Source organism: Anneissia japonica, unplaced genomic scaffold (assembly GCF_011630105.1).
Source record: "Anneissia japonica isolate Jap-2015-1 unplaced genomic scaffold, ASM1163010v1 scaffold287756_len632865_cov181, whole genome shotgun sequence".
NCBI lineage: Eukaryota > Metazoa > Echinodermata > Crinoidea > Comatulida > Comatulidae > Anneissia > Anneissia japonica.
The window spans coordinates 517,406-529,923 of NW_022693589.1; the positions used below are offsets into that span (position 1 = coordinate 517,406).

Here is a 12,518-nt window from a genome sequence, read left to right on the forward strand (position 1 = left end):
GCCGCCCCCCCCCCCACTAAATCTGCCCCTGATTATGTCAAAACAAATATTTTTAGGCCTCTAAATATCTTTCAAAATTAAAGTTTTGCACCAAGTATAAAAAGGTCTTGTTCAAGTCTTGAAACTTAGAAAGTATCATTTCTTTTTATATTTTATTTACCAAACACACAATGGAAAAATCACAAAACCATCCTGCCCATGACAGAAGCAAATGGCTCGAAATAGTGGAGAGCTTTTTGTCGCAAGACGAAAGACACCATTGATGATGCTGATGATTTTATTTACCGAGCCTAGAAACTGTAGAATGTATGATTGTTTTCTGTATTTTACTTAACCAAGCCTAGAAACTGTAGAATGAATTGTTTTCTGTATTTTTTTTTATTGATAGGCCCTGGTGAGAAGGACTGCAGAGATGGTTATACAGTCTGAACCGACTTTTTTATTAAGGTTAAAGGAACGGTTCAATTTTTTTTACAAGTTGAGATTCAATCGCTTTGTAGGTATTCATCTTTTATGTAAAAATAAAATATTACTAATCACTTACATGAAAGGTCCCAAGTTGGAAGAACTGACTTCCAGGAGATTCCGGTTTATAAGCATTTTTAACACATTTAATTGTATTTTGAGGCAGACTGTGTAGGCCTACCCATCAGGACGGACTCTTGTAGGACAATTCATAATAAAGTAGTATAAATGTACAAATATTATAAATTGTGGGAGATGTGTTAAAAACACAATATTGGGTCAGTTGTGCTTGGGCCTTATTTTATTTATGTGTTCCTCCTCAGTTTCCCTCTAAATGCATAGTTATTAAAAATAATTTTACTATTAATTACCAAAAATTTCAGAGAATGAGGGTTGCTGGACTGAATATGTACTCTTCTTGTGTAGATGGTGTTGATTTTCTTAAGTTCTTCAGAGGTACGTACATTAAGAAATTTCTTCATATTAATAAATGCGAGCATTCATATGGTGGTTGTAATTTAGGGGGTGTAGACCATCTATAAAGTAACCACATGTTATATTTGATGGCAATATCCTAGCAATTGATCCTGCTATTAGCCTTTGACCATTGGATAGATTGCATGGGTTTTTTATTAACAACATTGTGATAAAAACATCCTATTTTTTAAGCAGCTATTACAAGATTATTGTCTATGATAATTGTTTTTTTCCATAATTGTATACTTTTTGTTATACAATAGTAAATATAATTTAGTAATATTATTATAATAATATTATATTGTACAATATTATTATTTACCATTATCCATTTCCATTACTACCTGTTAGCAGCCTAGCTTAGTTGGCAAAACTGGTGGTAACCACTGTGTGTGCGCTGAACCATGGAGATCTCTTGGTCCCCAGTTCAATCCCCATTGCTGCTCTTCTTGTATTTCAGCTGGAGGGCTGAAATGCAAGTTACGATTGTGCACCATCTTTCAGATGAGACATTTAAGCTGTTGGTCCTGTGTGCATTATGACCCATGTACACGTTATAGTACGCAGTACACTCTTCGGAAAAGAGTCGGGATTTTCTGCCAGTGTATTATTATTATGATTATTAGTGATATTATTAAATTGTTGATTATTAATGAATATTATAGTTATTTGTTATATTTTTAGTTTTCTTCAGTGTGTCAGTCAGTGTGTACAACATATGTGAGTTTTCATGACAAAATGAGTCTTCTTGTTTAAAAAAATGAAGAATGAGCTGTTGATATATTTAAGATGGATGACTATAGACTTTATTTTGGTCCTTCAATCAGGTTCCTAGCTTGAGTAAAACTAGAGTAAAATCTTTTTAAAATGTAGAAGTCTGAAAACATACTGTACTTGGTCTAAACAAGGGCTGTACAAAATGTGCCTCAAAAACACTTTTAACTACATGTCAATCTACTCAGAACTTTTCTAATTGTGAAATACATATAAACAGTTTTCTGAAACATTGGAACCCAATTTCTGTCAAAATATTTTCTTTTCTTTTCTTGAATATCTCAAATTGACCCGGTGAGACTAATTTTGTCATGACACCTCACAAATTAAAAAAAAAAAATTAATTTATATTAAATGTGTTTCTTTAGCATGTAGAATGTCAGACACATTGTTTTCTTGGTTTCTGGTTACACAACTACATGTTTGGTGAGTGATTCTTAATATAATCTAATATATAATTATAGTGTCTCCCTCCAAGTAAAGACCCCCTCTAATTAAAGACCACTTTTCTGTGGTCTATTAACAAATGTCTTTTATCTTTATTATTCTAATTAGAGACCAAAGCTGTTAAAAACCATGGGAACTCTAAAAGTGGTCTTTATTTGGATGGAGACCTGTAATACTGTTGTATGATAATCCTGTGTATTTCTTGAACCATTTGAAATATTATAACGTTAATTGTAGTAGTACAGTATTACAATTAACAAAGATTGAAATATGATAATGAATCATTTAGTCTGTTAAACCATGCTCTTTATCTCTTATATTAATCTTTATTATCTCTTATTAATCAAATATGTTTATGATGAGATAATGGCAGGATATGATTTGAACATTGATATGTTTTTGATAACTTTTAATTTTGTTATAATAAGTATTCTAAAATTAATATGGTAATATTTATATACTTATTATACAGAAAGATTATAAGTATAAAAATATTGTAATATTTTTATACTTGCTATCTTTCTGTGCCCAAAGTCTTTTATTTAAAGTAGGCCTTCGACCCATTTAACTTAATAAAACATAAATACAAATTAAGTGAGGGTTTCTAAATATACATTTCTATAATTCTATGCATAATATACATACATACTTTAATAAAAGAATTTACTTAATATGATTATTATTTAATAAATTATTGACAATATTCACAACATTAAATGAAAAAACTGAAATATTGAAGTATTTTTGTTTAAAAAATGTGGTAGAAATGTTTTTATATATTCAATAAAAAAAAGATTAAGGCATGATGATAAGTTAATTTGTGGTCCTAATCTCTTCTATTATTCCCTGTATTGTCACCTCATATTGTAAATCATGTGATTTTAATGGACTTTTTCCCTATGCCCCACATTTTCCCTGGCACTGTTCTGGTTGGTCAGTTGTTAAGTTTGATGGACACTCAAGAGAGGTTCATTATGTATAGTCGCCAACAGTTGTCAGGAAGGTTGAATCTGGTTCCACTTGGCCGATTGCGGTGAAGACTTCTGCAACGCAATTGGCCACTTTGAACCAGGTTCAACCTTACCAACAACTGTCGGTGACTGTGTGAGTAATTCTATGGAAACCAAGCTTAAGATCATTTGTGCTGTTAGTGCTTTTATTACTTCCGCCAAGGGAGGTTATTTTTCACCCCTGTCAGTCTGCTAGCAAAAATATGCAAAAAATAATAAATGGATCATCTTAAATTTAGTGGAATGATACATAATTATGGAAGAATGACATAATTTAATTTTTGGAAGAAAATCTCAAAGGTCAAGGTCAGAGTCATGGAAAAATCAATTTTTTACCCTCAAACATAAAAGAAATAAAATAATGGAATTGCCACTCATATTCAGACATGTCCCTGAATGTGATGAGCGATTCCATTATTTTCTTGAGGGTAAGCTGCAGTACTCAAGAAAATAATATGCCTGAATACGGCTATCATACACGGCCTGCGTATTCTTCAGTATTCAGCCACAGGGCAGAAAAAAAAGCAATCGCTCATCATACACAGCCTGTGTTTTGTTGGTAGTCAGGCAAAGGTATGCACTCTATGGAGTGGCTGCTCTAGTTAATCAATTATCTTTTTTCTTAAATTTAATCATGTGATTTTAATTATCTATGAATATAATTTGAATCATTTAGTATGTTAATCTCTGCTCTTAATATTTTTTTTATTCTTTGGTATCTAATTATGTGATTTTAATTATCTTATTAGGATGTGTATGTTGAGATTGAGGCACGAAGGTCGTGAAGGAAAGTACATGACCCATTACCTTATACTTTCCATGTGGACTGATGTCACAGAAAGAGCACGTGTAATGGATGTAAGTTAATAGGTTACAGTCAAAATTGGAAGTGAGACAGTGATGCTCTCTATTGGTGCCGCCATTGCTGGGAACCTTTGGGGTCTCGCTTATGTGTCGTGTCTATGTACAGTAGTGCAAAGTATTAGAGTAGATTATGATGGAAACAACACTCTGTAACCTACAGTAAATCCAATATTTATTTTGTAGGAAATGCATAAGAATCTACCACCAGAAGCCCCCAGCTATAGCGTTTGTAGAGTGCTAATAATCACTGTAAATAGATCGGTTTATATGAGTAAAATGTGCACTTTTATGTACAAAAAACGCAATATAGTAAAAAAACAAATAATATTTTATAGTTTTGAAACAATGCCATAAATAAAACCAGCATTACAAGGATCAATTAAAATCAGACATACAGTGATTGTAATCACCATTGTATACTTTATTTTAGATTCCTTCATCGAAAATAAGAGAAGCAACATCAAAGATGGTAGAACAATTTCATGGAGTTTTGTTAGCTTATGATGAGGTATGTTAAACTCAATATAGAAACCGTGTGTAAGCCCATGTAAACAGCTGATTTTGAAACCATAATGAAGAGGGCTGAACCCATTGAGAAATATACAGAAGGAAGTTAATTCTCATTCATTAGGCAAGACTTTTTATACCTTGTTTCGCGAACTTATTTTTTTATAGATCGTCAGATAAGGGCGGGAAAAAAATAAAATTTTGGTTTTTCATTTAGCAAATAGTTTTGCCAAACACATCCAGGGGAGAAAAAAATAAAAATAAAATTTTATTGGTGAATGTAAACAGTGTAGTAATGGGATGGTTACATGCTTTAAATTTATATAATTAGGAAGAAATATATATATATATCTTATTTTTGGAGATAAATAAAATTTAATTTTTACGTATTCTAAATCACCATTATTAACAGGCAGTAGGTTCGGTAAACAAGATATAAAAGAAGTCTTACATTAGCATGCAGTGGAAGTGTAACAGAATGTTAAGTTTGTGGCATGTGGTTTTAGATTGGCATTTGCTCTGTAAATCTGGTGTGAAAGATGGTTTAGTTCTTCTCTAATATGTGTTTTTAATCCGTTACTATTGAGCAGTGCTCGGTGCAGTAAAAGACTCTGTTTCTATTGTGTATGAAATGATTCTGCATTGGAAAAAATGAACATTATGTTTGCACTGGCAGAGTCAAAGTAAAAAATATAAAATCTAATTCCGGCAGGAATAAATGAACAGGAATTGTCAGTGTGCTGTAAAACTATTATCTTCTTTTTTTTTCTTTGATAGGGTATTTTGTCTGATGATCATGTTCTTGCCGGTGCGCTCTGGCGGAATCTATTCCTTCAGAGATGTGATGACCCTGAAGTGTTAGCCGATATGGTGGAATATGTAAGAATCCAGGTAAGTTAGATGCATTAGAAAATACAGTATTCTAAATACACCTATGTACAGTAAACATACACACATATATATTGTACATGTGGCTGCACATTGTGTGTATTTACCAATGTGTTATCTTTGTCTTTGCCATGTAAAATGTCAGTAATTTTACAAAAATTACTTTTGCTAATAGTTCTATTTATTGTTTTTGTGTTATTATTTTATTTATTTACTGGTTCACTCCTTTATAACAGAGGAAACTCCCTCAAGGAGGGGTTTGAGCCATACAAAACTAAGCAAATATACAGGAACATAAAAGTTACATTGAAACATAATATCAACTGAAAATATTGTTGTACATCAAATTAAAAACAGAACAAATAAATGCAATTTTATCAAGGCATAGAAACAACTAAAAGTACATTAATTAGGGGTGTTAGTGTCTTTCATTAATTTGGTTCTATGGGACATTGTCTTTACATTTTGCAGTAATAGTCAAATATTTTATTGTTTAGTAGCATCATTATTACAGCATTTTGCAACTCTTGTTTTAATTTAAGGTTCAGTATCTGGAGACATTAGATAGTTCCCAATTGCTGCAAAAGGGACGTATTAAGTGGTTGCCATACAAAGGGAACATTTCACATCTGCCAGAGGATCTTAAAAAAGCAATATCAGTTGATGAAGAACTTCTAGGTCCAGATCCAAATGCTGCTGATAAGATTCCCACATGATGCTACCTCTTGGAATTCTATTACAGTGACTTTGAAACATTTTCTCTTGCAGTGAAAACTAAATATATTAAATTTATTATGAAGAACTAATTGATTTTTTTTTTTGTAATCCTTTTTATTTTAATGGAGTAGTTGGAGTTGATATTAAAAATACACTGACAAAAACAACCCAATAATCTGTGTTCTTTTCCAAGATTTCATAAAGGGGGAGAAGGAAGTCAGGAAGACTTTGCTTGCATTTCAGAATTTAACAAGTTTGTCACAGTCATAATGTAATTGGAAAAAGCAGTGCTGATCATACCACCACGATTGGTCATGCCACCGAGATTGGTCATGCAACAGAAATTGCCGAAAACGGAGGCATACATATAATGTATATACCGATAATCTTATTTATGGCATATATAATTTTAAAAAATGATATTATAAAGGAAACAACATTTATATAAGAATACACAAGCATTGAAGTAGTCTCCAAAGCATGGTATTCAATTGTTAGCCTCCCTGAAGGAGGGAAACTCAGGAGGCTTGTTTTTGCCCATGTCTTATTCATGTTGTTGTTTTCTGTAGTAACTTGTTTGTTACCACATCGCTGACTAAAGTTTGGTAAGTTTGGAACAAAATGAACAACAAAATTATAAGACCGTATAATACATACTCCAAGTATCGAAATGCACGCCATCGTGTCGGGATTCAATTATTCTACATTAATTATGTCATCATCACAAATAGTAAATTCTATTTACTGTGGACACTTGATCTTGTACTTCAATTCTACAAAAATTACCTATTAACTGAAAAAAAAGTATTAGAGAATGGTTAAAATATAATCGTGCGTTAAAATGGCATAATTTCTGATGCGCTGAAAGCTGCATGGTCCATTCTTACCAAGGAGGAATCATTCGTTGCTGTACTGACCAAATTTTCTGATTGGTTTGGTAGGCTTCGACTCCTCAGCTGCTCTGAGGATTAAAAATTCCCAATAAGATCATGAGATAAATTCAATGTAATTATCATTATTTTTATTATTACCATCGCTCTTCTCATTGTTACGGTTGCAAATTACGAAATGGTGCGGCGGAAAAGATAATCGTCCAGAGAGCATGGCTCGTCATGACAAGAATGTTGCGAGTTTTTACATAACAGCAGAATAGCAGATAAAATTAGTAGTGGTGGTGGTGATGGTGGTTAGCTGGTTGTCCATCGGCCGATTGAAATTAGCAGGATAGCATGATCATTGCAGGTTTTCTTGAAAACTCCGATGAGTAGGCCTATGTGTTAAAGGTGCAAATTGTCGGAAAAGAAGTAGGACTAGGCCTAGACAAATGTAGGAAGATGAAAGTGGAAATCTGTCTGTCCAGGGAGCTCTCGTCTGTCCAAGAGAAATATCCTCATTTTGATATTGACCTAAAAGCTTTGTCTCCACTATCAAATTTTATGTGACAAAAAATGTGATGTGCCCATGTAACGGCATATCACATACTATCAAACTGTATCAAAAAATGTTGAACTCTTCCATCACATTTTATGTGACGCTTTTTTTATGATAGGCTCTATTTTATAGTGTAGACAGACTCCGCTGATCAAATTATGCCAACATCCACAGTTCCAGGATTGATTGGATTATTGACTTGCTGAAAAAATTACATGATATTTGGCGGAGAGATAGTATAGATGGACACTAATTGTCACCCCATTGCCAAATACGGCATCCTAAAAATTGCGTCATGCTTGTCACGGCCAACGGTCTGCAATCGATTTGACTAGGCTACTCTTTCACAAGTCTCTAATTCGCATCAAAAAGTTTCTCGACATAACTGATGGTGGCGCTCTCCGAAATTTGCTAATACATACTACGAAAAATCAAATAAGAGACTTGTGGCAAGTCTGATACGCTCTCAATTTTAAGCATTTTACCGACAAGACGGGAGGCCCAAAAGATACTTTTCAAAATGAATTCTTTATTGACGTTCAGAATTTATCATTTTCATATCTTTAGCTTATTATTGTCATCCACTATGTAGGTCTACGTTTAATATAGGCCTATAGCCTAACTATACTCTGTTGATTATCATGTTCGTATTGATTTGGCTGATGTTTTATAGAGTATTTTATGAAAATGTGTTGAGTGTCAAGAAAAACTGCAAGTTTGTAACAAATTGTTAGTTGTACAAATACTGTTCTAAATTTGCAGAGGACGCATCTAGGGGAAAATAACAGGGGGTACATACCCTGACCTTCTAGGGGAGGAGTTTTAAAAACAAATTTGTTAAACCTGAAATCCATATCATCATCATACGAGTAAGTTTCGTTAAGGCATTGTACTCAATTATATCTTTTGCGTCAATTTCTATCCACTATTGCATGTTCTGAACTGCGGGAAATCCCACACATGCATGGGCGTCGATCGGGGGAGGGGACAGGGGGGCAACACGTTACCCCACTTTCCAAAGTAGGGGAGGGGGACATCATATTAATTTCTCCCCCCCCCCCACCACTTTTCACCAATCTTCCATAGTTAAAACCCACTTTTCAAAGCGAGTGGAAAGAACAATAATTACGAATATGACTGTCATGAATTGTTTGTTCACTTGTGTTCTGTTCGAAGTGCGGTGCATAATTTTTCAGACCAAGACCGAGTAAAAACGCACTTGTTTGTACATTTCGTATATCTCCGTAACCATCCATCGATTTTATGGGTACAGTATATTGAATGAAAAAGACAAATCTACTCTAAGTTTGAGTGTATATAAGAGTGCCATTTCCGGCCATCTGGTGCCATAGTCATTAATGTTCTTACCTCAGCCCAAACCATGGTTGGGATGAGGCAGTTTAGACCCTCCATCTGCAAAAGTCCCTCTTTGGTCCCCCTCTATTTCAAATTTATGGATTGGCCACCGGGGTGCAACGGTTATCAGAGCCTAAATTTATTGTGAAACTATGTACTGTACGCTGTTAAAATTGGAAGCGTGTAAACTATTAGGCCAACATTCTAACACTCAAAAGCACAATTTATACTATAAGCGATTTAGTATATGCTAGTGTTAATATTATCTGCATACATAAATTCCTGTTTTTCCTAATTTCAAAAATATATACTTAGTCAATTGAATTTTATATAGCCGTTATTTTAGTAAACCAATGCCGTAGCCAACTAAGTTGGGACAGTTCCACACAATTTTTCTAATGGGTCCACAAAGAATGGGTCCAAATTTTAAAAATGGGTCCAAATTATGCAATTTTATGCAAAATGAGTCCAGATTTCTCATATTTAGCCTAAAATGGGTAAATTTTTTAGAAAATGATTCCAGATTTTTCATATTTTGCGTAAAATGGGTCAACTTTTAAGAAAATGGGTCCACATTATTTGAATTTACGCATAAAGTGAGTCCACCCTGATATTGTCTCGCAATGTTTGGAAATCCTGCAGCCTTTGACACTGATAGGCCGATTCGGATTTATCTATTCGGTAGTGATAACGCACGTTTACGAAATTCGATATTACGTTGACGCAATCTCGCGCCATGATAAATTAATAAATCACCTTTATGTTTGTGAAATAAAAATGCTAACTAATGTTTTGTGTGCATAACTCCCTAGGCGGTGTGTTTCCACTCACAATAGTGTAGTCGCAATACTACTTGTACAAAAGTGGAATTCAAAAATAGTAGAAAATGAAAAACCTTGGTTGATTGTGAAAGTACTGTACATGCAAAGAGACTAAATTCGAGTAACTGTTCAAGGTTCATCTTATTTGTTTTCATGGTTTAAATACCGGTACGTCAAAACTAATCAGTAGATAATAAATCATTATTTTTTATGAATGTTAGTTTGCACGAAATATAAAAGTGGGCATGATTATGATTACAAGGATAAATTGAAAAACTTGTTATGGTGAGTATTTCAGTGGCAGATTCAAGATGGCCTATCAGTCCCACACTCCAATTTTTTTCCCCCAAAATTTGAAAGTGGAGAAAAAAGAAAATTATATTCAAATTGAAGTCTGAGAGTGCTATTTCCGGCCAACTAGAGGTGCCATAATCATGGTGGGGCTGAGGTGGTTCACACTCCATCTGTGAAAGTTCCTCCCTGCCCCCCCCCCTCTAAATCGCCAGGATCCGTCACTGTATTTTGAAAGTGTAGCGTGGAAATAAAGGTTGATTGCATTCCTTAAAATCAATTAGATACGACTTATAAGGCTATAGACGCCAGAGAGCTTCCGGGGCTTCCCCTGGACTCTCAGCGGGGGTCCTAAGCGGCCCAACCCCCAGCCAAGCCTTGGGTCTGCGGGCCAAAACTTCCTTATTTTGCAATTCGTCACCCCCTACCCCCACTTTCAACCACGGATCGACGCCCTTGCACACAAAGATGCTAATATCCGTCTTCAATGTATCCTGTTTTTGTTTCATCAAACGTCTCAAAAATTCTGTGGACTTTCCAGTCCTGTTAATTTAGAACAGTACTTATTGACCTACAGTTCAGTCAGTTTACGGTCTGACTATATTGGTCGGTTTCCGATTGTAGGCCTGTATCGACCTATAATACAATTACTCTATGACAACAGTGGTAAACCAGGCAGCACTATACGCTAGCCCGACAGTAGGTGTATTTTAATATACATTGTGTAGGCTTTTGTACACCAGAGAAATGAGAAATGTACGTGTTCTAGAACTTGTTTCCTGCTTCCTTGTTAGCGTTGCCTACATTCATGCTGGCTTCGCAAATGAGCTATCGATTGGCCAAGGTATGTATCGGCTGGCTTTAAATAATATTTTATAGTATTACACAATCTAATTGCTCGGGAGCGCACACCCTACCCCAACCCTATGACGTCAAGTAATTCTTTTTTGATTATTTAAAAGTCGAATGTTACATCTATTATAATACTGTACTAGACTGCTGATAGAACCGAGAATCACAATTAGGCCTACCAATGAAAATTTCTACGACAGACTATCTATCTATGCCACAGCACCATTTATACACAAAGAGATGGGGTGGGGGATTTAGTATCTCTCCGCCTGGTGGAGGACAGAGTACTAATCCATGACCTGGTCCGAGAGAAGGGATTGAGTGATGTATTGGCGTATTCAGGTGGAGATAGGAGCACTCCCCCACCACAGAAATCTTGATGGTGGGAGCGGCCACACAGCTCACATTTCGCGCCCCAAATCCATCAAGTCCTAATTTAACAGAGAATAAAAATATAAGCTGAACACGTGTTGGATTTGAGTGTGATGCAATGGTGACGCCAGTGGAAAGGCAGGGAGGGCATTATCCCCCGACGCCACGACGAGGTCGTCGAACGAAAAATAATAATTTGGCTATCTAAATAACGCCCCTTGGTTCGGACTCCTTTGTCGGGCATGTCGGCCCCTTTTTATGTTTTAGTGCAAAGTTACGAGTGTTTCGGTATTCAAGCTGACAAAAACTCAAAAGCTGTTATGTTTGATCTGAAAGTTTATTGTGTCCCAACAAGTCGTTCGAACCTATCGAATACAAAATACTGTACAAGAAACTACATAACTCAAGAGGCTCAAACTTTTTAACGCGATAATATAGATTAGCGTAATTATAACTAATTAATTCTCAATACTTTTAACTCATATAATCAGTACTTAAACTCACACTTTTTGACATCCAAGATTCAAATTACAGCTCAACTCAACTCGGTATACTCTACTCAGATGACAGCTGAATGTCGAAATATCAATTAACCTAATGACAAATACAAAGCATTATCAAATAATGTTGAAAATAGCAGTGTTTCTCTTATATTAATAAGTAATAATAATGATAATATTTATTTGAATTATGCCATATGTATCGATGAAACTCAAAGAAAAATACCTAAAGTACTTTAAACATATTATTACTGTATTCCTCTCGTAGACCTTCATGAAGAAAACCCGAAATAATGCGATTCTCAAATCATAGCAATACAGCCGCTCTATTTGTATTACATGGTATAACCATGGTTACTCTGGTCAAAAGTTCTAATAGTCTGGTTGTAAAACTGTTGAAATGAACTTTAGCGGGAAAAAAGTAAAGGAAAATTAATTTTTGGTTTTTCTGAATCAGCATACCCTATAGTGTCCATGCCTAGGGCTTGGGCAATTTTTTTTACAGCACTTTGAAATTTTGACCTAAAATACCCTATTTTAAACTATTTAAGATAAGGGTAGGGGAAATAAATTTATGTTTTTGGTCACTTTTACATATACTGTGGATATGAAATGTAACAACAACTTGGCTAAATAGTTACTCATCACTCTTATTTAAAAATTTGATCGGAATGATGACGTCATCATGATAAATTCCAAGATGGCGTCTATTAAGGTGGTAAAAACTATGTATTTAATGTAAAAAT

At 34.6% G+C, this 12,518-nt stretch overlaps 2 protein-coding genes across 3 annotated transcripts in view; both read left to right on the top strand.

The window, feature by feature from the left end:
• The first annotated feature begins 365 nt into the window (after positions 1-365).
• On the top strand, positions 366-6,316 carry LOC117100829 (ubiquinol-cytochrome-c reductase complex assembly factor 1-like). The gene is made up of 7 exons (XM_033240654.1): positions 366-496; positions 849-921; positions 2,085-2,142; positions 3,923-4,031; positions 4,468-4,545; positions 5,322-5,435; positions 5,975-6,316. The coding sequence occupies exons 1-7, from the start codon at positions 413-415 to the stop codon at positions 6,146-6,148; spliced, it is 690 nt and encodes a 229-aa protein (XP_033096545.1). The 5' UTR covers positions 366-412; the 3' UTR covers positions 6,149-6,316.
• A 4,248-nt stretch (positions 6,317-10,564) lies between these two features.
• Positions 10,565-12,518, top strand: part of LOC117100830 (vascular endothelial growth factor receptor 1-like) — a 19,220-nt gene continuing 17,266 nt past the window's right edge. Inside the window, exon 1 of one of the 2 annotated variants that reach the window (XM_033240656.1) lies at positions 10,565-10,892. In XM_033240656.1, coding sequence (XP_033096547.1) covers positions 10,796-10,892 — 97 coding nt within the window. In that variant the 5' untranslated portion in view covers positions 10,565-10,795. The remainder of the gene's footprint in view (positions 10,893-12,518) is intronic. The other variant, XM_033240655.1, reaches the window with a different exon arrangement.

Excerpts from the sequence above, each read along its gene's own strand:
- LOC117100829 (XM_033240654.1), top strand. The coding sequence starts at position 413 with ATGGTTATACAGTCTGAACCGACTTTTTTATTAAGGTTAAAGGAACGG. Across the intron at positions 497-848 it reads AGTTGAGATTCAATCGCTTT|AGAATGAGGGTTGCTGGACT; the intron begins GTAGGTATTCAT and ends CAAAAATTTCAG. Across the intron at positions 922-2,084 it reads TTTTCTTAAGTTCTTCAGAG|CATGTAGAATGTCAGACACA; the intron begins GTACGTACATTA and ends GTGTTTCTTTAG.